The sequence below is a fragment of the Daucus carota genome, chromosome 5, assembly GCF_001625215.2.
Source record: "Daucus carota subsp. sativus chromosome 5, DH1 v3.0, whole genome shotgun sequence".
NCBI lineage: Eukaryota > Viridiplantae > Streptophyta > Magnoliopsida > Apiales > Apiaceae > Daucus > Daucus carota.
Window position 1 is genome coordinate 31,284,958 of NC_030385.2, and position 26,302 is coordinate 31,311,259.

The 26,302-nt window shown below is 36.9% G+C and overlaps 1 protein-coding gene and 1 long non-coding RNA gene across 6 annotated transcripts in view; one reads left to right on the plus strand and one right to left on the minus strand.

Annotated features, from left to right (window-relative positions):
• The first annotated feature begins 367 nt into the window (after window positions 1-367).
• Window positions 368-26,302, plus strand: part of LOC108220577 (transcription factor bHLH35) — a 46,280-nt gene continuing 20,345 nt past the window's right edge. The window contains exons 1-5 of the mRNA XM_017394381.2: window positions 368-594; window positions 671-833; window positions 1,107-1,379; window positions 1,553-1,723; window positions 2,994-3,250. Of these exons, the coding sequence (XP_017249870.1) occupies window positions 524-594; window positions 671-833; window positions 1,107-1,379; window positions 1,553-1,723; window positions 2,994-3,074 (759 nt within the window). The 5' untranslated portion in view covers window positions 368-523 and the 3' untranslated portion in view covers window positions 3,075-3,250. Of the gene's footprint in view, window positions 595-670; window positions 834-1,106; window positions 1,380-1,552; window positions 1,724-2,993 lie in introns of the transcript that reaches the window.
• On the minus strand, window positions 7,884-11,174 carry LOC108222457 (uncharacterized). Of its 5 annotated transcripts, XR_001806972.2 has the most exons (5): window positions 10,951-11,170; window positions 9,395-10,379; window positions 8,564-8,752; window positions 8,241-8,470; window positions 7,884-8,156 (listed from the first exon to the last, which is right to left on the minus strand). It is a non-coding gene; the product is annotated as an uncharacterized LOC108222457 (long non-coding RNA). The 5 variants fall into 5 exon arrangements; XR_001806970.2 differs by having other exon boundaries at window positions 7,884-8,470; window positions 8,564-9,304; window positions 10,951-11,174; XR_001806969.2 differs by having other exon boundaries at window positions 7,884-8,470; window positions 10,951-11,171.

A 26,302-nucleotide genomic window follows, 5' to 3' on the forward strand; every position in this document is an offset into this window, starting at 1 on the left:
TACTCATTTCTTACAGAATTTCTTGGTCTCCGTGTCCCAACCATTTGTATACAAATGGCTGGGACGGAGGGAGTACTCATTTAATTCTATACGGTTTTTAAACTGCTCGACATATATTTCAATGCTCTTATAAAATATAATTACGTAACTTATTTTTAAGATTTTTCATTTTAGAATAAAAATATAACATCCGAACTTTTATTCAGAAAAAAAATTTTAAAAATAAATTATACAACTCTATTTTACAGAAGTATTAAAGCCCTTTCCGCGTACCTGTCCACAATGTATACTTTCCGGGGAGGGAGGAAGTGTGTAGATATTTTTGAAAGACTCGCGCAATATCGGGTGCCCTCCCTATATATATGATTTATTTATGTATCCGAAGCCTCACTCCCCACTTTTCTCCCACAAGAGATTATAGAGGAAGAAGCATATTCTCCTTGCACCTATCATCTCTGTTGCAGGTGTTAGCCTACCTCTCTCCTTTTCTCTCTTCTCACACACACAAACACATAGTTGAGAAATGGAAAGCTTGGAAGAATATAAGCTCTACTGGGAAACCAATCACTATCTTCAAACTCAAGAACTCGACAGGTACACCCGCTTCATTTATCTATACAAGCCTAACTTCCACTATTTTTGTTTGACTTGTCTATAAATCGATGTGCAGTTTGGTACTGGATGAGACATTATCAGCGTACTACGATTCTAGTTCACCAGATGGACCTCACTCCTCCGGGGCTCCTAAAAACATAGTATCCGAGAGAAACAGAAGGAAGAAATTGAACGACAGGCTCTATGCTCTCCGCGCTGTTGTTCCTAACATTACTAAGGTATACACACAATTCATTTTAGCATCTCATAACCCTGACATCGTAAAAGTCCCTCTTAGCAGTAATATCTTATCAGAAGACCAATTAACTGTTCAGTTATGTAACCCTAATTGTTCTTTTAAGTTAATTAATTGTAATTACTTGGTGTCACTACGCCATATTGCAACGCCCTTGTAACAAGCAATAGCTAGGCAGATTTTGACATAATGAGACACTCCTCACGACGTACCCGAAATTAATTGTAACATGTGGTTGTGTATTTTTCACTATTAGATGGACAAGGCATCCATTATAAAGGATGCGATCAGCTATATTCAAGAATTGCAAGAACAAGAGACAAGAATTCAAAGTGAAATAACACAGCTAGAGTCCATGGCTTGCAATAGAAGCAACTCCTTCGATGAATTCAATCAAGCAGGAGCCGATACGACGACGTCTGTTGTATCAAAGAAGAAGAAGAAGAAGAGAAGTGCTCGGCAGCAGGAGCTCTTCTCCAATGATTGTGGAGGTTCCAGATCATCACCATCACCTGTCCAGGTCATTGAGGTGGGTATAAGGTCATTTTCTTTCACTCATTTCCTTTCTTTATATTATCATCACTTCTTCACAAATTATTATATAACTAGTGGCCTTGTGAATGTTTACAATTGTCAAAGATGGTTCGATTAGATATTATATAATCTATTGATTAACAAATTATTTGATCCATGTCTTTGCAGCTAAGGGTGTCTTGTGTGGGAGAAAAGACGGTTGCAGTGAGCATTACATGCAGTAAAGAAAGGGACACCATCGTGAAGCTATGCGAAGCTTTTGAGTCATTGAATCTTAAAGTCATCACAGCCAACATAACCTCATTCTCGGGGACCCTCTTGAAGACATTACTTATTGAGGTACGTATACACACACGTACGATCAAACTAGAACTAGCACCGCAAGTTCAATAATATTATTCCATACGGATATATTGCTATTTTAGTATAAAAAAAATATTTTTGATGTTTAAGTTTAATCAATTTTCAAATATTTCTCATTTTTAAATATAAAATTAACTGATTTTTGAAAAACCCCACACTTTCAATTAATTTTTATCGATTTCTCTCTAATTCTATACTTTAACAATTATAATTCAATTTATCATTTGTTCTAAATAAGGAACACTCTGCACAATTACTTAATTTAATTTAAGACATGATATAAAATGCATATTATTTAAAGTATAAATTTTAGTTTTTATTCTAATATCTACATATATATATCATAATATAGCACACGATTGCATATGAATAAGACCTATAAAATAATATCGCGAATGAATTCAAATTTTGTCCCCACTAATATTTCAGATTCAGATGTATATTTTTCCTAAAATCTCGCTCTTTTTTTTTTTTTACCATTTTTTGTCGGTAAATTTATTCATGAATCTATTAATATGTATACATTTGGAAGCAGATTTTTGTGAAATGTTTCGATATATTATATTGTTTTCTGCTCTTGACACACACACACACAGATATATATATATATATATATATATATATATATATATATATATATATATATATATATATATATATATAATTATGTTTCTTCTTTATATTAAAATTTATGTCTTTAAAATAATATTTAAAATTTTAAATTACTCATTTATTAGGGATCAGTATCTGGGGTCTCGGTAATGTTAACAGGCCAATAGGGTAATTTGATGCTTGTTTATAAAGTTGATAAGGTATAGTCTAAATGAGTGGTCCATTTTGTGGGGTAAGGGATTATTTTTGTAAAAATAAGAAAGCAACTTTGATAAAGCTAAAATAGTAATAAATCTAAATGATATCAATGTATCATGATTCATGAGTGCGTGGTCATGTATTAAGTACTATTACTGGGTGACAGTCTGGAGCGAGATCTAGGGCCATGTGAATGAGCTTTTTAAACGTCCACAATTTTTGTGATTGATAACAACAAAGAAATAGACATGATATTTTTTAGGCGCCTGCCGCCTGCAAACAAATTTACCTGTAACTCGTCAAATAGTGTTAAATAAAGGTCGTCTGAATGTGCTTCTTGTTTTTTATGTACAAACAAATTCCCATTCCAGTTTTTTTTTTCCGACTGTCCCGAAGCTGAGTTCACGTGTTTAAGTATAATTTTGTATGTTTGCAGGCAGATGAGGAGGAGATAGACACGCTGAAGACAAAGATTGAGAGTGCTATTGCAGCTTTTAATTTCCCGACAGTTCAATAAGCTGCTAAATTAACAATGAGACCGGAAAGAATAATTATGTCCTACTGAATTAAGCTTATCCCTTTCTATTAGAATAAATATATATTTATTTTCACTTCATTTATAATCATTTGCCTATTTCAGAGAGTCCTGTGTATGAATATTCCCCATACATATAGATTTTGTATTGTCTGGTCCATGTGTTTTGTCCTAAATATATATAATCATCAATCATCAATCATCAATATATATATGAGTCTCACTCTATGGAGACCCATGTTATATGGAGTAACTTGGAGATTTATAATCTGACCGTTAATATGAAAGTTATTAATCTAACGGCTGTTATTTAATCAAAAAAAAAAAATTACAAATAAAAATATAAAACAGTTAAAAATATGGGAGTTGCGCACAATACACACATACATAGACTGCTGGAGACAGAGAGAGCGAGCAAGCAACCAGAAGGAAGAGGTGAAAGAGGGAGGTTATCGCAAGCATAGATTTTCAGATTTGAACTTCTTTACGTGGATTATCGCGAGCATCGAGTAGCACATCTCGGAAAACGGTACTAATTATCACCATTTCTTTGATTTCAACTTTTGTTTTCCATGAAAAATTGCAGAAGATATAAACGTATGTATGTTTTTTGTAGATTAGGTATGATTCTATATGGATTTGTCTTTGTAAGATTGAATAAATTTCATAGATTTGATTTTATATATGAATTAGCTAATTAATTTGATTTTTATGTGTATTGTTTGGAAAATTAGGATTCTGACAATTTTTTGTTAAATTGTGGTTCTAGAGTAGAAGCATTGATGTAGTGTTGTGAAATTAGTTCTTGTATGAATTTTTTTATCGTTTTTGTTTTTGTTTTGAAATTAATGTTCTATAATAGAATCAAAATTTGTGAAGTTGTACTTCTACAATGGAAGCATATGTATTTCCTGTCTTTATTAACTAGTAATGTTGAAATTAAGGGAGTTGTGCTTCTCTAGTAGTAACACTATTTTTATTTTTCGTTTTTGTCTGTATATTGTAATTCTACTATAGAAGCATATTTTTTGTGTTAGAAACATAGATTTAAGTGTGTAGATTCCGATTCTGCAGTAGATTTATGTGTGTTAGAAACATAGATTTATGTGTGTAAAATTATGGTTCTAGAATAAAATCACATTTGTATTGTTTCTTTCATATGAAAATAATGTTCTGTAATAGAACCAAATTGTATAAAATTTGTGACTCTAGAATAGAAGCATATATGTTTTAGTTAATTAAAGAAGATTCTAGGAAGAGAGTGCTTGTGTGGCTGAGATTCTGGGGAGAGAGTGCTTGTGTGTTTGTGTTTTTAATTTTATAGCATGAATAAAATAAATTATACCGATAAATATATGAATAGGATGGTACCTTTTGATTCCCAATTTGTGCATGAGTGATCAGTAGCCAGCTTGATTTCTTGTCAACCTTATCAGACTGTCCAGATTTTTTAACAGCACCATCACTGCAATAAACGTGGAGGGCGCGGCCTTCAGAAACAGGCGACACACTTGAGCTCCAAACAAACATGTGTAGTTCCTTATCACCATTGCTCCTTTTATTCTGGGACATTATTTGTTGTTGTACTTGAGGCTGCGAATGTGCCTGTGGCATCGCATGAGATTTCAAAATTTTGTTACTACCAGTTGAGCTCATTTCTGGATTTGGAGCCGGGTAAGTAGGCGCTTGCTGTGCAAGATGAAATCCTAACCTCTAAGCAGTTGCCAGTAGAGAACAATTCTCCTCAACATTCGATGGTCTCGGAGTTGGACCTCTGGAAGATTGCACCGAATACACTTCAGCTGCACCAATATTCGAAAGCCTACCACCTGGACAAAACTGCCAAAATCATTGCCCCGTAAAGAGGAAAAACCGCGGTTAAGACCGTGTAAAGATCATGCCCAAAAATCATGGTTAATTAGAAGCTATATAGCCACCAAAGAATTTATATACGATACTATGTAAGTTGATCTAGTCAATCCCGCTGCTACAAGTACTGTTATTACGGCTGCGTGTCTGAGATTCTGGGGAGAGAGTGCTTGTGTGTTTGTGTTTTTAATTTTATACAAGAGGGAGAACAAAGATTCTGTAATAGAACCAAAATTTATGGAGCAGTGGATAAATTATGATTCTGTTGTTTCATAAGTCACTTGTAGAATTGTGGTTTTTATAGTACAAGGTGTTTTAAAACTAAGATTCTATAACAGAACCAAAAATTATGGAGCTTACAAAATCTTTGTAACCTGCTACTAAATAGAAATCTATCAGGAAGTTTAGAACCTGAGCTTGGTCAGCTTTCTCATCTTCATATATTTCAATTATTTAATCGAATAGAATTGTTATAAAGCTCCTTTACATCAATGAAATATTATCTTACATTGTACATGTTCTTGCAGCGGAAGATCTTGAAGCAGGCGCCCGCAAGAAGAGGGTTCAAACAGAGCCGACCTTGCCACTTTAGTTTCTACTTGAACAAGCAAGGATGGAGGTATAGATTATTAATATCTATTAAACAGGAAAGGATGGAGGTGTTTATCTAGCTAGAGATCAACGTACAGACCAAATGACCATGGCTATCATGTCAGGTTCAGTCTTGTATAAAGGCTCACAATCTTACATGTATGGCATTAATGTACAAGATATTTTCCTTCTAACAAGTCGCTAAAATATGACGTTAATGATCTGAAACACCAGCCTAGGAGAAAGAATCAGGTCATGCTGCTGATGCTTTTAAGATCCTCCATCTTAACTAATTACCAAGTTATAATTTATTTCAGTCTTGTCCATGATTTTACTTCAATGCAAGTATATCATAGAATTTAGAAAGTAAGAAAGCAGCTATAGGTGTCATGAAGATTAGACAACTTATCTGTCGACCATCATATCATTATATTAAACACCAAACCTAAGGAACTTCATCATTTGTTTTTAAATTTATATTATGTTAATTTGGTCATTAAACTTATGCAGTTTGCTGAGGTGACATACAAGGTGATTCTCAAAGAGGTAACATATACAGAAGAGAGGAATATTTAACATGGAATAACTGGTTCAGTAAATCTGGGAGAAGTCCTGGCACTCATGGGACCATCAGGAAGTGGAAATACTTCACTTCTGAGCTTGCTAGGGGGCAGGGTGAAAGACCCTACACCAGGTGGTTCAATCACTTACAATGATCAACCATATTCAAAAAACCTGAAAAGCGGGTATGCTAATAGATTTCAGTCTGTCATAAGTTGATTTCTGGATCATAATACTAGAACGTGTTTCAGAAGGAAGGGAATGAATGGGGGAATTATTATATCATGATAAAGTATAAGGAGAACTTGGTTTCTTTTATTTAACAATAGTATCATTAATTCTAGAAATAAGGAAAAAAAAGTAATCTGTATAAGAAACTCAATAGTATATAATAAAGACTTCTTTGACAGGCATATATGCTTTAAAACATATGGGATGTCAGCTACTCTTTTCAGCCGAAACACAATATTTATCAACATTACAAGATGATAACATGTATAGAATCGGGAACTGAAAGTCTTATATCATGAGATTACCAACACACTTCTGCACTAAAGTGCCTCTAACAACTATGCGATCACAGCACCCCTGACTAATAAAATCAATGGAGTCTATATTAAGTATGTTGTTTAATAAAATCAGTGGAGTCTATATTTAATTAATTAAGTATGAAGTTCAACTCACAATGGTACTCTTTTCTTCACACGTTGCATCAGTATGCAATAGCCTAATGGTGAAGCTGCTGAAATGAAGGGGGATTATAAGGGAAAGGATATCTTACTCCAAACTACAGTAGCTATGGATTCAGTAATAGCAAGTGATGCTCTCTGTGTACTGGTTTTGTACACACCTGACAGCTCATAGGAGAAGGAAGAACCAAATTTCCTTGTAAATTTAAGAACCAAATTTAATATTCAGTTCGTCTGTAAAAGCAAATTTTCTTGTAAATATAAGGACCAAAATTTCTTGCAAATTTCATTTAGAATTTTCTTGCAAATTTAGCATATTTTTGATACATGAATTAGCATTTTAGCATCATCAAGAGATATGTAGTATATCAGCTCCTGATAGTATATATATCAACTCCTGATGAGCAAATCAGGAGCTCATTAACAGTTCCTTCCAAATTCCTTATAAAATTTCCTTGCAAATTAAAAAAACTTCTACTATAAAATCGACTAGTTTGGTTCTAAACAAGAATCATTTCTTGAAGTTATAATGTATATCAACTGTAAATTATGATTATGTGGCGTAACATTATATTCAGACAAGAATTAAAAATATTGAAAAAAAAATATTAAGTTTTATTACATATTCAACACTAAAATTAAAAACTAAATACTAATATTGTTCTATAAAAGTATTAAAAATAATAAATTTTGATAAATATTCTACACTAAAATTATCAAACTAAACACTAATATGATTCTACAATAGAACTAATATGGTTTTATACTAGTTTGTATCTACACTAGAATTGATTAAAAAAATAACCCTTAAAATTAACCGTCACGTAATAAAGGAACAAAGCAAAATTATTTTCTCATCCAGCAATCAGGCAGACTTAAAGCAATGTCTTGATTCTACAAATAACAAATTAGCATAATAATCATATTTTAATGATATATTAGAATTATAATTTAAATATTAATCAAGGCAATGTCTTAATTCTGTAACAGAAGCATAAATAGTTATCAACCAGGCGTCCTGATTTCAATTAGATCTCTGTTACAAAAGATTCTACTGTAGAACCAAATCTACAATGTAGAATTAAGCAAAAATTAAAATTAAAATTTTAATAAATTCAATGTCTTGATTCTACAACAGAACCAAAATTCAAGGAATAATTTCAAACTGCATTTTTACAAAACAAGATTCCACTATACAACCAAAGCAATGATACAACTAAAAACTAAAAATTAAAACAAGCTGATATGATTCAAAATACAAGACCATCAAAAACTCCTCAACCATGACTTTCTCCTCTTTATTCTCTTGTTGGATCTCAATCAATGGCTGCCCTGACAGCTTCTGAATCACATACTGATTAAACAAAGAATCCTGAATCTGATCAAAAAACTGAATTTGATCAAAAAATGTGCTCATATGAAATGACGAAGCAAGGACCTTAAGAAGAAGCGTATTGACAAGCCACACAAAAGATCATCACACTTGACTCATCCAAATCTCAAAACAAATGCTCAAAATCTCCTAGAGGGAAGGGTAAAAATGTTGTAGAAAATCAATTGCCAGAATGTAAACTTAAGAACAATAAAGTAAAGAACTAAAAGGCCTGCCATCAGTGTGATATGGTGGTTGGAAGAATTGAAGATGACAGATTGTTTCCACGAAGAGCCCTGGAGTTTAAGAACAAAGAGTTTGAGTGATAGACACTACCTAACAATAAAATGCAAGTATAATAATATGGCAAGCAAAAATGGTGAACATACCCAGGAGACCCCGTGCAAACACATCCTGCCATTGGTGCCAATAGTCATCCACTCGAGATACACCAACAAGGGCAGCAACAATGAGAGGAAGAAAGACAATACAAAGTTTTGCCACATGTCCCCTGCGATCAAATGCTCTTATCTTTCCGGCCAAGTACGCAGATAGAAACCCTAAACCTGCAAAGGACCCTGCAATAGCATCATGCTAATTTGTCATATTTATATTTTAATAAAAACCCACACTAAAATCAGTCTACTAGTACCTAAACAAGTATACAGAAACACAAGCATGACAATACACTGTGCTTTAGTGGCCGCAGATATTAGGACATATATATAAGGCCTTTTGGCAGATTAATGTAGTACTTGCTAATTACAATTTAAACTAGAGAAACTTTTAAACATAAGAGAGTGCCTAATACACTAAACTTGAAAACTTGAGCGATGTGTTTGTGCCATATGTCTTTATTCTTGACAAAATTATACTACAAATTTTCTATTAGGCTATTAGGCTTCTAATTTTCTATCTCTTTGTACCGCCAATGTCCAGATAATTAGAAGCTAATGTTTTGAATCCATTAATCGAAAGATAAGATATATGAATGTGCTTGTCCATGCGTCCTGGACACAAAAATGCAGGATCAAGCTTGTCCTTTTGTTGGTCGTAAAAATTTTGACCCTCTCGTCTCCACAGCTTGACTATAACCCATCTATGAAGTTCAATAGTCCTGATAGTGTGAACTGAGACCACCACAAGTACGAGCACATTCAATATTATAGACAAGTTTTATAGTAGGAGCAAAATTGTTGAATTTTACGAATAATATTTACCTGCAAACCTTAAATATTACTGTTTTCATCTGGCACTCCACCCTTGTACGCCATTTGACATCCACGACAAGTTTGTAAATGTCTTTCATGTTTAGTTCCTATATATGACAATTGACAATCACTAAAAACAGTAATATTTAAGGTTTCAATGACGAAATTTACTCTGGGTTGTAAGGTGAGGGAACTAGAAAAACACTTCCCAAGTAAGCCAGGTAGAAACTAAGAATCTCAATTGCAGAGGTAGTACCAGCTGTTAATATTATTTGCGATCGGTCAAATGACACTGATCTATCCATGACCTGGGACATGAATCCTGCCACAACCTGCAATACTAGCAAAATTAGCATATTAACTGAAATAGTAATTTAACATGTTCCTATATTAGAAACTCAATAGTGCTTTAACTCTTAAAGGAACTATTTACATCTATTCACCCGATGTAAAATTAATGGTAAGTCCAGATTACAACAAGTAGGCTACAGGTTATGAAGTGAGATTGGTAAAAATCACCACATATTAATAAAACAGTAAGGAGATGTATATTGAAATATATGTGTAAAACAGTGATGCAAGTGCCAAAGCACAGGGATCGTGCATATAAAATCACTTGGTCACTCCTCAATTAATAATATCAAACTAAATGCTTTTTTTTAAAAGCCCCCATCATCCTCTACAGAGAATAGAGTAAATAAAGAGTTCTAAAGAAATTCAAAGTGTTTCTATCTGGCAACTCTACACTACAATCAATATCTTCAATTAGAAGGATGGATCGATTTGCAGTCCCAGCAACAATTTCCTGAGCCTGGTGTCATGCTTCACATTCATTAGCTGCAAGTTGTATATATCAAACTTTAGATAAGCAGCCATGGAAGCTATCAAACTTGATTTCCTCATCCTTGCAGTCCCGTATAATAAATAACCTCTTTTTCGGGCCCTTCCTACTTTCTTAAATTACCAAATCATGATCAAGGGCAATGTCTTGATTCTACAACAGAAGCATAAATAGTTACCAACCATACATACTGGTTCTAATTAAAACTTTGTTACAAAAGATTCTACTATAGAACCAAACCTATTATTCAGAAGAATCAGAACTATGCAAAATTTAAAATTTTAATAAATTCAGTGTTTTGATTCTCCAACAGAACCATAGTTCAAAAAATTTCAAACTGCATTATTTATAAAAAAAGATTCCACAGTAGAAACAAAGCAACATTACTGCTAAAAACTAAAAATTAAAACAAACTGATTTGTTTCAAGAACAAGACCAGTAAAAAATGATACAAATTAAAATAAAACATATGTGATGAATTCAACATTTAACAATTCAAAATCGACTGAGATAGATAAAGAACTATATAGCTATAGACTTAAAAGTAAATCAAATTAATTTGATTCTACAACAGAGCAGGCAAAGTTAATACGAATTGAAACTAATACATATCATACGAATAATAAAACTTAAAATTTAACATATAACAAATCAAAATCAACAGAAAGATAGAGAGATTGTAAGTGTAACAAAATCAAAATCAAGAGAGAGGGAGATAATGAACCTGATGAATTGGTTAATCAACACTATCACAGATCTGAGCTTGATTTGTGGATAAATGAGCTTGATTAGTTAAAGACGCCATGTCGTAGTGGTTTAGAGCAAGGAGAGATCAAAGCAATGGCTTCCAGAGAGTTAACACTCGAGGAATAGACGAGAGAGAGCCGCTGGCGAGAGAGAAGAGGGAGAGGAGAGAGAAAGACGTAACAGATGCATACTTAGTAATAATATTTTAATTTTTATTATTTGTTATTGGTAACCGTCAGATGTATTCGTGATCTAATGGTCCAGATTAATGGATGGGGTTCTCCACGAGACTCCATATAAGATGGTTCTCCATAGAACAAAAGCCTATATATATATAAAGGAGGATGCAGGCGTCTCTAGAATTGATCGATTCAGTTTTTTTATTTTTCTCAAATTTCGGATAGATAATATAATCATAATTCAAAAAATTAAGTTTAATACAATTCTAATGAGAATACAATTCTTTTCTTATTTGATTCTGAAGGTAATACTCTAGAATCTAGAAAAAAGATTCTAAAAGTAAAAATTCTTTTTTTAATTTAGAAATCATAAAGATAATACAATTCTTATTTTTATTTATACATTATTTTAGAAATTATTAAAGAAGTACAATTCTTATTTTCAAAAGTTATAAAATTTATAGTTTAATTTTATTAAATTTAAACAGAATCCAAAGTTTCTCGTTACCACGTGATCCCTTTTTTTTGTTATGAACCGACGGAATACAGAGTGAATGAGAATGCATGTGAATGGCCATTGGATTAAAAACGATATTACTGGGACAGCAAGATCACCTAAGACTACCATATTTCATCTCCCGTCTCGAACCTAAGGCAGGACTACCATGAAAAGATGGTCGGGCTTTAAAGTCCAAATATTCCGAAAAACTTCTACTCAGACGGACGGATGATACCGATGTTGAAAGAAGCTGCTAAAATTGATTCCTTAATTTTATCGTAATGTAAATGATTCGAGGATAAGCGGGAGGTTACGCGGAGTCTTCAGAAGCTTTCTGTTTAATTTTTTCTAATTTTTTGAGAGAAAATAAGTAAAGTAGCTGAAAAATAGTAATTGTAAAAGAGATATAATTATAGGAGTTAAAGAAATAGGAATTTTAACAAAAGTATAATAGCTAAAATCTTTAAAATTCTAAGTGGTTAAGAAATAGGAATCTTTAAAGAAAAAAGAGATAATTCTAGACAATTAAGAAATATGAATCTTAAAAAAAATATAATAGCCAAAATCTATGAAATTGGATTTATTTATGAAATTGTAATTATAATTTTATCATAATGTAAAAAATTCTTTATTAGTAATGTGTTTGAGGGTAGTAGCCCAAATTAATTTTTATCAAAATAATAATAAATTTTCTATTTTTATCTAAATAATAATAAATTTTTTATTAGTATTATGTTTGACAGGAAAGCGGCTAAAATAATTTTTCATCTAAATTATAATGTATTTTTTTTGTTAAAACGGGACTACAGATTATAATAATTTTTATCCAATTATAATTTTTAACTTTATCGTAATTATAATAATTTTTTATTAGTATTGTGTTTGACGTAGGGTGACTCAAACTAATATCTATATTATAATTTTTTGTTATTAGTATTGTGTTTGACAAGAGAGCAGCTCAAACTAATTTTTATCTATATTCTTATATTTAATTTTATCATAATTATAATAATTATTGATTAATATTATCTTTGATGGGAGGGCGGTTCAAACAATTTTTTTTATTAGTATTATGTTTGACATGAGGGCCACTTAAACAAAATTTTATATTAATTTTTATATTTATATTAATGATATGTTTAACGGTAACATGACTAAAACTAATTTTTATACAATTATAATATTAATTCGTATCAAAATTTATAAAAAATTTATAACGCCGCCCGAAGCACGGTTTTATTAACTAGTTAAATAAAATAATTTACAATATATCGAGGGTTTAAATGGGGTGTCCGGTCCTATTTTCACGCTTGTGGCAAGGTTGCGTGGATGGTTCCTACCGCCTCTCTAAGTGTTAGTCCGTGTTCAAATATTTGCATAGCTGCTTGGAGAGTTCTCGGTTTTTTGTCCAAATTCGTCCAATATCAGGCCGTGGCGTGACTAATCGACCCCTGCTGCTAAATACTCCCTCCGTCCTTTACAGTTTCCTTTTTCGGATGTCCCATCCAATTCTTTACATTCCAAAACTTACCAAAAATAGTCAATGGGTCCCATTACTTCCCAACTTTTCCTCCCTTTTCACACTACTTTTACTCCCTTTTCACACTACTTTTACTCCACTATCTCTAGTCATTAAAAATTGATGGGTCCCACCACTTCATCCACTTTTCTTCCTCTTTTCCACTACTTTATACATATTTCTTAACCTCCGTGCCCAAACCAAACGTAAAGAATTGGCTGGGACGGAGGGAGTAGTTTATAGTTTATAGTTCTCTAAGTGAAGTTATGATTTTACCGTCTTTCCTGTTGCTCGAAAAATCTGGTACGAAATTTGTTTTTAAACACTGCCTAGAGTCGATGGAGCGGGATGAGAGTTTGTTGAACCATGCTAGTAAGGTTGTAAAATGATCCGGTGATATCAGTATCTCTCTCCTCAAGTATCGGATCATATTATTTTTAGATTATTCAGATTTGGATATTTTATTTAGTTTAATTAAATCAGCAAGAATAAGTCGTAGCTAAATAGTTTATCAACAGATGACCATACAGATAGTTAGAAGTCGAGATGATGTGGACACTAATCGCTTGTTTTTAAGAAATCACTACATTGATTTAGCTATATATTCATTGCTGTATTTTTATTTTTTATGAAAAAATTATACAATGGAGTTACAACTTACAACATGACAAACAAGGTGCCTTTTTGGGGGCGGTGACTTCCGGCTTCTTTCAATAAGAAACTGGCTTTTATTTTTGTTGACACGTTTGTGTAAAAATCAGAATTAATTATAAGTAAAGAAATGAAGTAGAAGTTAGATTTAACTTAAGACTTATATGTAATTAAATTAGTGATTGAGAAAAAAGTAGAAATCATGAAACAAAAGCTAGTATTCTCAGATTCTTATAAGTATTTCTTTACTTTTTACACAAACGCTACAAATAAGTGTTTCTAACTTATAAACTTAGAAGTCGGGTTTTTAATTCCGGCCAAACACTCCGATAACTTTTGCTTCACGACCTTCTGTTTCTTTCCAGATAGTTTTATCACTTATAAATTTTAATTACTTTTCACTTCTAATCCATTTTTTTACTTTAAGTAAGATCCATTTTTTTAGTATACTATTTATTTATGAGTAAACTTGAGAATTGTGGCCAAATTTTACACCGATTTTCAAAAAATTGGTCATAGTTTCAAATTTTATAAAAGGTGACCAATTTTTGGCACCGCTTTTTAAAAGTGTGGCTCCCATTAAATCACTTAATGGGAGCCACATTTTTAGAAAGGGAGCCAAAGTTTGACCACCTTTATGAGAATTTAGAACTCATTTTTATTTTCTGGCCGTTACTTTTAAAAAGCGGAGCCAAAATTTGACCATCGTTTTGAGAAATTGAAATTTTGAGCAATGTCTTGAAAATCAGTGTAAATTTAAGTCACAACTTTAAAGTTTGCTATTTATTTTTATACTTGTGTCACCGTATAAACATGCACCTGTCTTTCTATTTTTGCAAAAAGTATCCACTAACTGTGGTTCCCTTTCACTGTTACAAGAGTCACTCGTGCAGAATGGAGAGGACTCGGAGCCTATTTGACTGAGATTATAATTTATGACTTAACATGATATATGACTTAATGTGATTTATGTGATAAATTGAGAGTTTGTAATATTTATTTAGATAGTTTTGATTTATTAATTATTTATGAGTTATTAAATATATAATAATAAAAATAAAAGAGATTTATAAATAATTTATGTCTTATGAGTAATTTTGATCAAAAAAATTAATTCACTGGAAAAAGAACCTAAAACTAACTTCTGACTTTAAGTTAGTTTCTGACTTATTTCTGACTTCAAGTTCGCTTTTAACTTATTACACAAATAGATATTTTTTTAGTTTAAAGTTGGAAACAACAGGTTTTAAGCCGGACAAACATGTTGATTCATGTCTACGTCCCCGGACAAGAGTGCGCACGCGCCTTATAGGTATTTTGAATTTGTTTGCTTGGGGCAAAATTAGAGTTTTGGAATAATTTAGAGGTTTGACCACTAGAATCTGATAATATTAGTGTTTGGTAGTTAGAGGATTGAAATAGAGTTTTGGATCCAAAAGGCTAATTTTGAAAAAACTACCTTGAGGAGATTTTTGGATTAGAGGTTTTGGTTTGTGTCCAAAAAAACTAATCAATCAGCTATTTATCAAACAATTTTACGAGAAACACCTAATTCAATTCGCTAGTCAAAACATATATTTTAATCCGTTAGTCAAAATATCTAATTCGATCGGCTAACAGCTAATTCTCAAATAGACCATAATCTTAATTGCTCGTGAAAGGTTAGAAAGGTATTATTCATAATTCTGATGTACTTGTGTATATTTGCGGAGATGGTCACCAAAAGAATGGCAACAAACTTGTCGTCCATTTTTGAAGTTAAAAAGTAAAAATTTAAACACGAGTACTTTTATATAAGATGGCAATCAGAAGGTAGAAGTGATTTAATGACGGGAAAGAACAAACAATTTTTAAGATTTATGTTAAAAGTTTTAATTACGGTCTATAATATGCTTTAGGACGAAATAGGTTAAATTGTAGGAAATCAAAAGTTGCCGACGGACCAACAAGAGTGAACAATGCTAGGCTGCTAATGGGTTAAAAACCCGAATAACTCAGACCAACCTTGTCTTTGTTTGGGCCGAATAAACTGAATTAATTATATCTGAAATATAATGAGTTATTTTCTGACTGGACCGAATAAATTGGGCTGAAAGAGTTTAAGTGATTTCAACCCAACTCAACAGTATCTTAGAGCATCTCCACGGTAATCCCTATATTGGTTACCTAAAATATAATAAAATAATAATTACCTAAAATATAAGCAAGTAAAAAGTTATTTTACTCCAATGGTATTTGTTTAGACCAAATTTTGTGAGTTAACTACCAAGCAACTTAATGATATATATATATAATAAGATGAATTGCGATAAGTAAATTAGACAAGGAATTGGTGACGCGGAAAACCCTTGTGAGGTAAAAACCGCGGGAGGGCTTTGCCCTGCCAGAAAAAGTAATCCACTAGAATAATGAGATTGTTACAGTAAGAATACTACGAAGTGTATGAGTCTAAGTGCCTGAGACTTCCTCCCCTAGCCAACTCCTATTTATACACAAACTCCTCAATTTGAAAGGCACTAGTTGCCGTTACATTCCCTGATTTCACTCCACGTGCTCCTCACTACTTCCTTCTGTTGTAACCACTTCTGAAACTTATCCCTTTTTCCTCGTGCGCTGATGACCCGTTCTTCTGCTCACGTGCCTCGAGCATCCAGTCTCTCCGTAGTCCTTGTCATGTTTCCCTTATCACGTCATGCTCGTCATCTTGCACACGTCAAGTCATGTGTGAGATTTGATGTCATAACATTAGCCCCATGATTTAGTTGAATATTATAATATTTAATTAAATCATCATCGACTGTGCAGTCAAATCTCGTTCCTTGCGTAATCCGCGCGCCTTTCCATATCTCCATGCTTGACCCACTGCCACACGTTACTAGCTCTTTTTATATCAATCCTTCCGTCTTCTCATTTCACTTCCCTCCATAACCTTACCCTTCCTCTTCTTGGCTTCTGCATCATGACAAAGAAAAACCCTCAAGCCCCCAAGCTCGTCATTACTGAAAACCCAAATGAAAACTCTCAATGGAGCCCAACCGGCCTACTGGACCCTCGTGAAAACGTTGAGAGCATCATGACGGAGGAGAGACTCGAAGAGATCAAGACCTTCCTCAAGCGTCCCATCGAAGCTGTGGTTCCGACTTCTTTCGAGCGTGCAGACTGGCACCGTGAAAACTGGGTTGCCCTGTATTTCTATCCTGTTGACATTCGCATGCCCTTTCCATTCTCTGATCTTGTAAAAGATGTGTTATGTGAAATGCGTATCTCTCCTGGCCAACTAATGCCATATGCTTGGAGAGCTCTAGCATGTCTTGAATCGATCGAGGCCAAGCACAAACTTGGGATTAATGCTGATGTCGTGAAATCTTGTTATACTCTAAAAAAGTTTTTTGGATGTCGATTCAGCTTCTGTAACAAAAACAAAGAAGACCCTTTGATTTACAACATCGACTCTGTTCATGACAGGAAATGGAAGTCTGAGTATTGGTTTACTGAGAAATCTTCACTTGGTGAGGAATGCTCGTATTTTCAGGATCGTTGGAGCTCTGTAGGTAAATAATCCTTCTCTTCTAAACATACTTTTCATTATCCTATGCTGTTTTGCTTTACCATCCTCTGCTCTGTCCATTACATTTATCTCTCAGTTTGCGTTGATATCTCTTCTGTGTATGACATCTGTTATAGAGGTGAAATTTGATGTTGATGAAGATGACCATACTGTTAGTGAGGTTGTGAGGAAGCTTCGTGCTTTGCCTGTGGGGGAGAGATTGTGGCCTAATTGTCTTGGTCGCCCCATTCGGAACTCAAGCGTTGTTGATGTCAAGGATTTCATCAGCAAGCTGAATAAGTCTCTTCCAGTGCTTGATGGTGTTTCTTCTAAGAAAGGACCGGTGAAAACTGTTGCTCACAGGACTCGTAGTAGGGTCGCCGCTGCTGCTGTGACCAGGGCTTCCTGTACCATCTCATCTGATTCATTGGAGAGCCCCAAGGACGAGAAGGGGGTTGAGGCTAGCTCCAGTCGTCTCTTTGTAAAAGGTATGCGATTTTTACTCCGTTTGTCGATCTTCTTGCTACTGGCCATATGTAGTTCTATATTGTTCATGGTTACTCTCGAGCGCTGTCACCAACTTGCAGAGTTTAAGACGCCCGTTCTCCGTCCTCCTGAGGTATCCAGCAAGGAGCTTTTTGCCAAGAGAGCTCGCGAAGAAGTGCCTGTTGAAACAGAGTCTTCCAAGACTCCCATGTTGAACAGCCCTGAAGGCAAGAGACCTAAGTCTGCCCCGTCGAGATCTGAACCAAATCCTCCTTTGATCTTTTATGGTTATAACGCTCATGCAAAGCCTACAGAGTTTGCTCATCTCTTGGATGACCTCCTGTTGCCTCAGTATATAGATGCCTCAAATGGGAAAAGCCCCGAGACTCTCCTCAACGAAGCCTCAGGTTATGCTTTCCATGTAAGCTTCTTTAATTAGCATGTGAAGTCTTCTTGTCGTCTTGATTCTCTGTAGCTGCATTTCTTAATGTTGTTTGATCTTTATGTAGGGCCTTCAGAGCTCCTTGATGGCCAACGAGGCCCTGAAGGAAGAGTTAAAAAGATTGAAAATGATAGCTAACATGCATCGTGGCTGCGCTCAGAAACTGCGTTCTGCTCAGGAACTGGCAATGTCTCACCTCAGGACTAGTAACGAGGTGCAGCAGGAGCTCGATGAGTTCGTAGAGAAAGTCAAGAAGATGGAGGTAACCATGCACGATGAGGCCCAGAAACTCATCACCCAACAGACCATGCGCACCAGGGTTGAGGTGATGATGGAGCACTTTCGCGGGGAGCATGCTTCTTGGGATATGGGTGAGACAGTTCGCATTTACAATGAGGCTTATCCTGGCGATGCATTTCCTTTATTTGTTTCAGAAGATGCGGTTCCTGACGTTCAGATCCCTAATGAAGTTGAGGCTGGTGGAACCAATGCTGTGGGGACGGAAGTTGTCATGAATGATACCGTCGACGCTGGTCATGATGGTTCTCTTGTGGGTGTGGATGAAGTTGCCCTCGGGGAGACCCACGAGAATAGTTAAAAATTATAATCTCAGTTGGTTTGTTCCAGGACTTCGTCGTTATTTTCATTGTTTTTGTTCAAGTATGTTCTGCAGACTTTGTTATTTTGGATGTTGCTCATGAGAGCTGTCATTTTAATCAATCTTTTCGTTATTAGTTTAATCACATGTTTGATGACAAAGTTAATTGTTATTGTCGTATTGCCCAATGAATTTTGGGTTGACACATGTTATTGCAATGTCACTTAGAGTCTGTTGTTATTATATTTTTTTTTGTCGCATGCATATATGTGGTCATGTAGTTGGTTTGCAAACCATTTCGTCGTGTGTTTGCTTACGTTGATGTCAAGACTTGCACGTGATTGTATTTTGTCATGTTTGATTACATAATTTACGAGTCTAATCTATAAAAACAAATGTGCGGATAAACAAGTAATCGCGATCATTCACATTTCAGCATGTCAACTAGTTCATTTCTACATCACATAATCATATAGAGCATAGTAAGATGACGGCAGAAAAATTGCGCATTTATTTCATCATATGGCCAGGATATCAATCAACTAAGAGCAGGATACTAAATAACATTCAAGATGCTAATGTTCAACTTAAAACAAGAACTACCACGATCATGTCCTAGCGACTTATTTGCATAAAGTAACAGATGAATGAAATAGGCAGCCTACACATGATAGATCTTCAGATGTAGAGCATTCCAGCTTCGTGGAATTTGTTTTCCATCAATGGTGGCTAACTGGTAGGCTCCTCGTCCTACCACTGCGTCAATGAGGTAAGGACCTTCCCAGGTGTAGTCAAACTTTCCTGCAGCTGGGTCAGTGGTGTTCTGGAAAACTTTTCGCAAGACCATGTCACCCACCTGGAATGTTCTAATATGAACATGTCTGTTGTAGCTCCGAGCTACCCCTTGTTGGTATGATGCCAGACGAATCCTGGCCATATCCCTCGTCTCGTCCACTGTGTCTAGATCATGGCAAAGCTCTCCCTGATTGGTTTCCTCCGTCGTGAGTCCATATCTAGCTGTAGGATTTACTACTTCCACTGGCAGCACAGCTTCACTTCCGTAGACTAGGCTGAAAGGAGTCTGCCCTGTTGCTGTCTTTGGTGTTGTCCGATCCGACCATAAGACCCATGGAAGTTCTTCGGCCCATCTTCCCTTGTGCGCTGATAATCTTCTTTTCAGGTTGTTGATTATTATCTTGTTGCTTGACTCAGCTTGCCCATTTGCTTGTGGGTACCTAGGCGTTGATTTCACCAAGTTTATGTTGTACTTTCTGCAAAAATCTTCAGTCTTACTGCTTATGAACTGTGATCCATTGTCACACACGATCTCAGAAGGGATGCCAAATTTGCATAAGATGTTTCGCTTGATGAAGGAGATCACCTCCTTGGACGTCACGTGTCGAAAGGCTTCTGCTTCTATCCATTTTGAAAAATAGTCTGTCATTGCTAGCATGTATACTTTCTGACCTGGTGCTTGGGGCATCTTGCCTACTATGTCCATTCCCCACCTCATAAATGGCCAAGACGGTATCGAAGTGTGCAGAGGTTCTGAGGGTAGGTGTATGACAGGTGCATGGCGTTGACACGCGTCGCATTTTTTTACAAACTCATTTGCGTCTTGTTTCACGGTTGGCCAATAATAGCCCATTCTAAGGACTTTTAGGGAGAGATTTCTTCCACCGGTATGATTACCACATTCTCCTTCATGCACTTCTTGTAGAGTTGATGCAGCTTCGAGCTTGGTCAGGCAGCGTTGTAGGAGGCCAGAGGCAGATTTTTTGAATAGAACATCGTCAATCACGACAAATCGTGAAGCTTTCATGCGAAGGACCCTAGCCTTGTTGCGGTCATCTGGTTGGTTACCATGCTGTAGATAGGACTTGAAGGTTTGGATCCATTCATCTTCGTCTGTGCCATGGTCGGTTGAGTTCACATTCATGACTGGCGTCAAGTCCTGCATTCTCAAGTTGGCAGGCTTCATAACATGGATAATTGGAACAGTGATGACTCCCGTTTGTTTGAAGACAACTCCTAGGCCAGCCAAGGCGTCGGCTTGCATGTTGTTTTCCCTTGGCACCTGTCGAATGTTGAAGGTGTCAAATGATTGTAGTAAAGTTTTCACAATGTCAAGGTATGCGTACATTTTAGAATCTTTTGCTTCGTAAGTGCCATTAACATGATTGACAATTAGTAGAGAGTCACAATTTATATCTATATGTTTCACCTTCATGTCTCGCGCCGCTGTCAGCCCTATGATCAAGGCTTCGTATTCAGCCTCGTTGTTCGTGGCCTTGAAGTCACAGCAGACTGCGTAGGCCATGATGTCCCCTTGTGGCGATTTCAGGACAAGGCCCAATCCTGTCCCGTTAACGTTTGAAGCTCCGTCTGTGTACAAGGTCCATGGTTGGATTTCCACTGTTGATGTCAGCTGCTTGATTTCTTGCTCTGCCTGTGTGATCAAGTCTGGACTGAAATCAGCCACAAAGTCGGCTAGTGACTGTGATTTGATGGCCGTTCGAGCTTCATACACTATGTCATACGTGCTTAGTTTGATAGACCACTTTGCCATCCTTCCAGTGAGTTCTGGCTTGCTCAGCACGTTCCTTAATGGGAAGTTCGTCATCACGTGGATCCTGTGCGTCTCGAAGTAATGTCTCAACTTTACCGACGTCATTGATAGGGCCAATACCAATTTTTCCAATGATGTGTATCTACTTTCCGCATCAACTAGGCTTTTGCTTACATAGTAGATCGGTGATTGTACTCCACTCATTTGTTTGACCAGGACGCTGCTGACGGCGTGTTTCGTGACAGACAGATAGAGGTATAGGTCTTCACCAGGTGTCGATTTTGCTAATAGTGGTGGGGTTGTCAAGTATTTCTTTAGTGCCATGAGTGCTGCTTCATGGCTTTCTGTCCACACAAAGCCCTGGTTCTTCTTCAAGACGTTGTAGAACAATCTGCATCTGTCGGACGATCTGGAGATGAACCTATTCAAGGCCGCCACCCTTCCTGTCAGCTTTTGTACGTCTCTCATGTTGGTGGGGCTGGTCAGCTCGAAGATTGCCTTAATTTGTTCAGGACTCGCTTCTATTCCCCTTCTTGTTACCATATGTCCCAAAAACTTCCCTGAAGAGACCGCGAAGTTGCACTTTGAGGGGTTGAGTTTCATGTTATATGTCCGTAGTACGTCGAACACCTCAGTTAGGTGTTTCACATGATCCTCTGCACTAAGCGATTTCACCACCATGTCGTCAATGTACACCTCCATTGTGTTGCCGATTTGGTCCTTGAACATTTTGTTTACGAGCCTTTGAAAAGTTGCGCTTGCATTTCTCAAGCCAAACGGCATTGCCAGATAACAATAAATTCCTCTTTCCGTCACAAAGGCTGTTTTTTCGGCGTCGGATGGGTCCATCTGAATTTGATTGAAACCACTGGAGGCATCTAGGAATGTCAGCAGTTCATGTCCGGCTGTCGAGTCCACCATGGTGTCAATATGTGGTAGCGGAAATGGATCCTTTGGACATGCCTTATTCAAGTCGGTGTAGTCCACACATACTCTCCACTTGCCATTCTTCTTCTGAACTATAACAACATTGGCCAGCCACTCTGGGTAGTCCACTTCTTTTATCATTCCTGCTTTCAACAAACGAGTTACTTCTTCATTGATAATTTTATTTCTTTCTGCTGCAAATTTCCTTCGTCTTTGTTGGACAGGCTTGTAATCAGGATCAACATTCAACTTGTGTGTGATCACGTCCGCACTGATCCCAGTAATGTCCTCATATTCCCAAGCGAATGCGTCTAGCCGTGTTGTCAAGAAGTCTACCAGGTTTGATTCCAGGTCGGGGGATAAGTCTTCTCCAATCAATACTTTCTTGTCCCCAGTGTCTAAGTTTACTTCGGCCAATTTTTCGGGTCCTGATATCGCTGCAGGTGGTGCTGTCTGCTCCTCATGTTGCACCGTGTGTTTCATGCATGCCTTATAACAGTCCCTCGAAGTTGCCTGATCCCCACGTATCTCTTGCACTCCCCATGGTGTTGGAAATTTTATAACTTGATGGTATGTCGAGGGCACAGCCTTCAGGTCATGTATCCATGGTCGTCCCATGATGATGTTGTACGTGGTGTCACAATCGACGATGAGGAATTTGGTTAGGATGTTGACGCCTTGGGCGTATGTTGGCAGCGTGATCTCACCTTCTGTCCTTTTTCTCTCGCCACTGAAGCCTACCAAAGTCGTCGACCTTTTGATCATGTCACTTTCTGCAAGTCCCATCTCCTGCAATGTGGTCGTTGTCATAATGTTCGCAGCACTACCATTGTCAACCATTACTCGTTTGATGAGACAGTTTCCCACAGGGAGGGATATCACTAAGCTGTCATGTTGGGGTTCTTGCACCCGGGCCATGTAAGTCCAATCGAAAACTAGTGCCGTCGTGTCCTTCACTTGCTCTTCTACTGTAAAGGTCTGTTTGCCCTTGCACCTCGCCACTCGTTTTGCTTGAGAATACGTTGCTCCACATACTTCAGATCCCCCTGCTATGAAGTTGATAACTTTCTGATATGGTGGGGGTGGAGGTAATTTTGGTGATGCTTTCTCGCTTCTTTCATAAGTTGACTTCTTGTTGGGCATGAACTCTGTTAGATGTCCTTTCTTAACAAGGTACTGGATTTCTCTCCTCAATGCCACACAATCCGAAGCTCTGTGACCATAATCGCCGTGAAAATCACACCATAGTTTAGATTCCGGGTTCGCCTTTGGTTTGTTGCTTTTGACAGGCCACTTTACTACGTCGCCCAATCTAGTGAATTCTCTCATCATTGCAGATGGTGCTATTGTAAAGCCATAACTGTCGTATGTGGGTGGGAGATTTGGATCTTTCCTCCAGTCAGCGTACTCCTGTGTGGAATTTACACGTGCATCCTCCCTCGAGTCCCGAGCATCTCTAATGTAGGGCCTGTAATCCCTTGTCCTTGTTGTCAAAATTTTCCTGTTTGGTTTATAGTACTTGTCATCACGCTCCCTCCTGTCTTCTTCCAATCGGACTTGTGCCATGGCCTTTGCTTGGACGTCATCCAGCGTTTTGCATGGATACTTTGTAAGCTCGTCGTAGAGTGGTGAGTCTTTCTCCAGGCCCCTTCTGAATGCTTCTATGGCCGTAGGCACGTCACAATTTGTGATCGTGACTTTTTCACGATTGAATCTAGTCAGGTAGTCTCTTAGAGGCTCTCTGAATCCCTGCACGATCTTGTATAAGTCGCTCGTGGTCTTTTCGAACACACGGCTACTGGCAAACTGGAGATTGAAGGCGTCCACTAAATCAGCAAACGTTTTGATGCTCCCGTTGGGAAGGCCCACGTACCACTGTAGTGCTGGTCCAGCTAGCGTTGATCCGAATCCCTTACACATGCAAGGCTCCCGCAATTCCCTTGTAATTGGCACCGTGAACATTCTCTGCTTATACTGCGCCACATGCTCTTGTGGGTCAGTTGTCCCGTCGTAGGCCTTCATGGGTGGTACGGCAAAACGTTTTGGTGTCTCCACCAAGGCGATGTTGTCACAGAAAGGCGAGTCCGCATAGCTCAACGGTGTCGCCTTCTCTAGGGGTTTGGGTACCCCAGGAATGCGTTGCACCATCTCCTTTAGGTCATGTAGTTCTTTCCTCATCGTCTCTGTCGCGTCATTGCGTGATTTCGAGGATCTGTGTCCCTTCTTCTTTTTCTTGTTGCCTTTGTCACGCTTCTCCCCTTTATCTGTTTCTTTGCCACCATCGTTGTTTTGGACCTCCGTGTGTACTTCGGGATTTTCTCCGTCAGGATTCTCCACCTCAATTTCCTCATCATACTCTTCTTCCTCCCCGTCGTCCATGTTCAGTCGTCTTGCTACGCTGTTCAGTGTTCCTTTGGATGTAGGGTTTGACTTCGATTTCACCGACGTGAGCTCTCGCTGTAGGGCTTGATTCTGTGATTGTAAGGCCTCTCTGTCAGATCTCCAGGCTTTTCTTTGAGCGTCCATGTCAGCCTGCATCTTCCTGATGGTTTCTGCCATTTGTCGGATCGTAGGGTTGTCACCCTGACTTGTAGAGTCGCCTTGCTGTTGATCTCCTGTCGTCATGAATCCTTACGTCGGATGCTTGGCAGATTTCCCACAGACGGCGCCAATTGTTTAGACCAAATTTTGTGAGTTAACTACCAAGCAACTTAATGATATATATATAATAAGATGAATTGCGATAAGTAAATTAGACAAGGAATTGGTGACGCGGAAAACCCTTGTGAGGTAAAAACCGCGGGAGGGCTTTGCCCTGCCAGAAAAAGTAATCCACTAGAATAATGAGATTGTTACAGTAAGAATACTACGAAGTGTATGAGTCTAAGTGCCTGAGACTTCCTCCCCTAGCCAACTCCTATTTATACACAAACTCCTCAATTTGAAAGGCACTAGTTGCCGTTACATTCCCTGATTTCACTCCACGTGCTCCTCACTACTTCCTTCTGTTGTAACCACTTCTGAAACTTATCCCTTTTTCCTCGTGCGCTGATGACCCGTTCTTCTGCTCACGTGCCTCGAGCATCCAGTCTCTCCGTAGTCCTTGTCATGTTTCCCTTATCACGTCATGCTCGTCATCTTGCACACGTCAAGTCATGTGTGAGATTTGATGTCATAACAGTATTACCTATACATGTTACCTATAATTAAAAAAGTAGTATTTATTCAATATTTAAGATAATATATGTGAGAAGAGGTAGAGTTGGAGTAAATATATGTTATATTATAGCTATAGGTAATATTTGATGTGGCATTATAGGGGTTGGCTTTTTGCTCCCTCAAATAAGGGGATGAGTTTCACTCCCCTAAAATTTTTAGGGGATAGGGAGTTGCGTTGGAGGACTGATTTTTGATATTAATCCCTAAATCTTGTCCACCTAGACCAAATATGAGTAAGGAGAGCTTACATTGAGGTTGCTCTTACATTCTCAATCTAATAATCCACTTGGTGCATGTTTGTCAAAACTTGTTCTTTTTTCGTAATAAGCCGGCTTCTATTTTTCTTGATCCGTTTGTGTAAAAAATTAGAAGAATTTAAAAAAAGTTGAAATTGTTAGTTTTTGTTTCAGGATTTATACTTTTTCCCAAACAGTTTAATTATAAGTCTTATGTTGTGTTTGATTGGGGTGAATGAATATGGAAAGATTGGAATGAAATTTGCACTATGTTATAGGTAAATGTTTAAAAGTTTTATTCTTTCCTCCATTCTATTCCTTTTACCCCGTGCTAGAAATCATATCCCCAATTTGAGAAAGAATGTTCCATTCCCTCCCATACTCATTTTCTTCTCGAATCTTATCATAATAATTCTTCACTCACTCAAATTTTTGTCAAAGCTTTCCTCCTACCTCT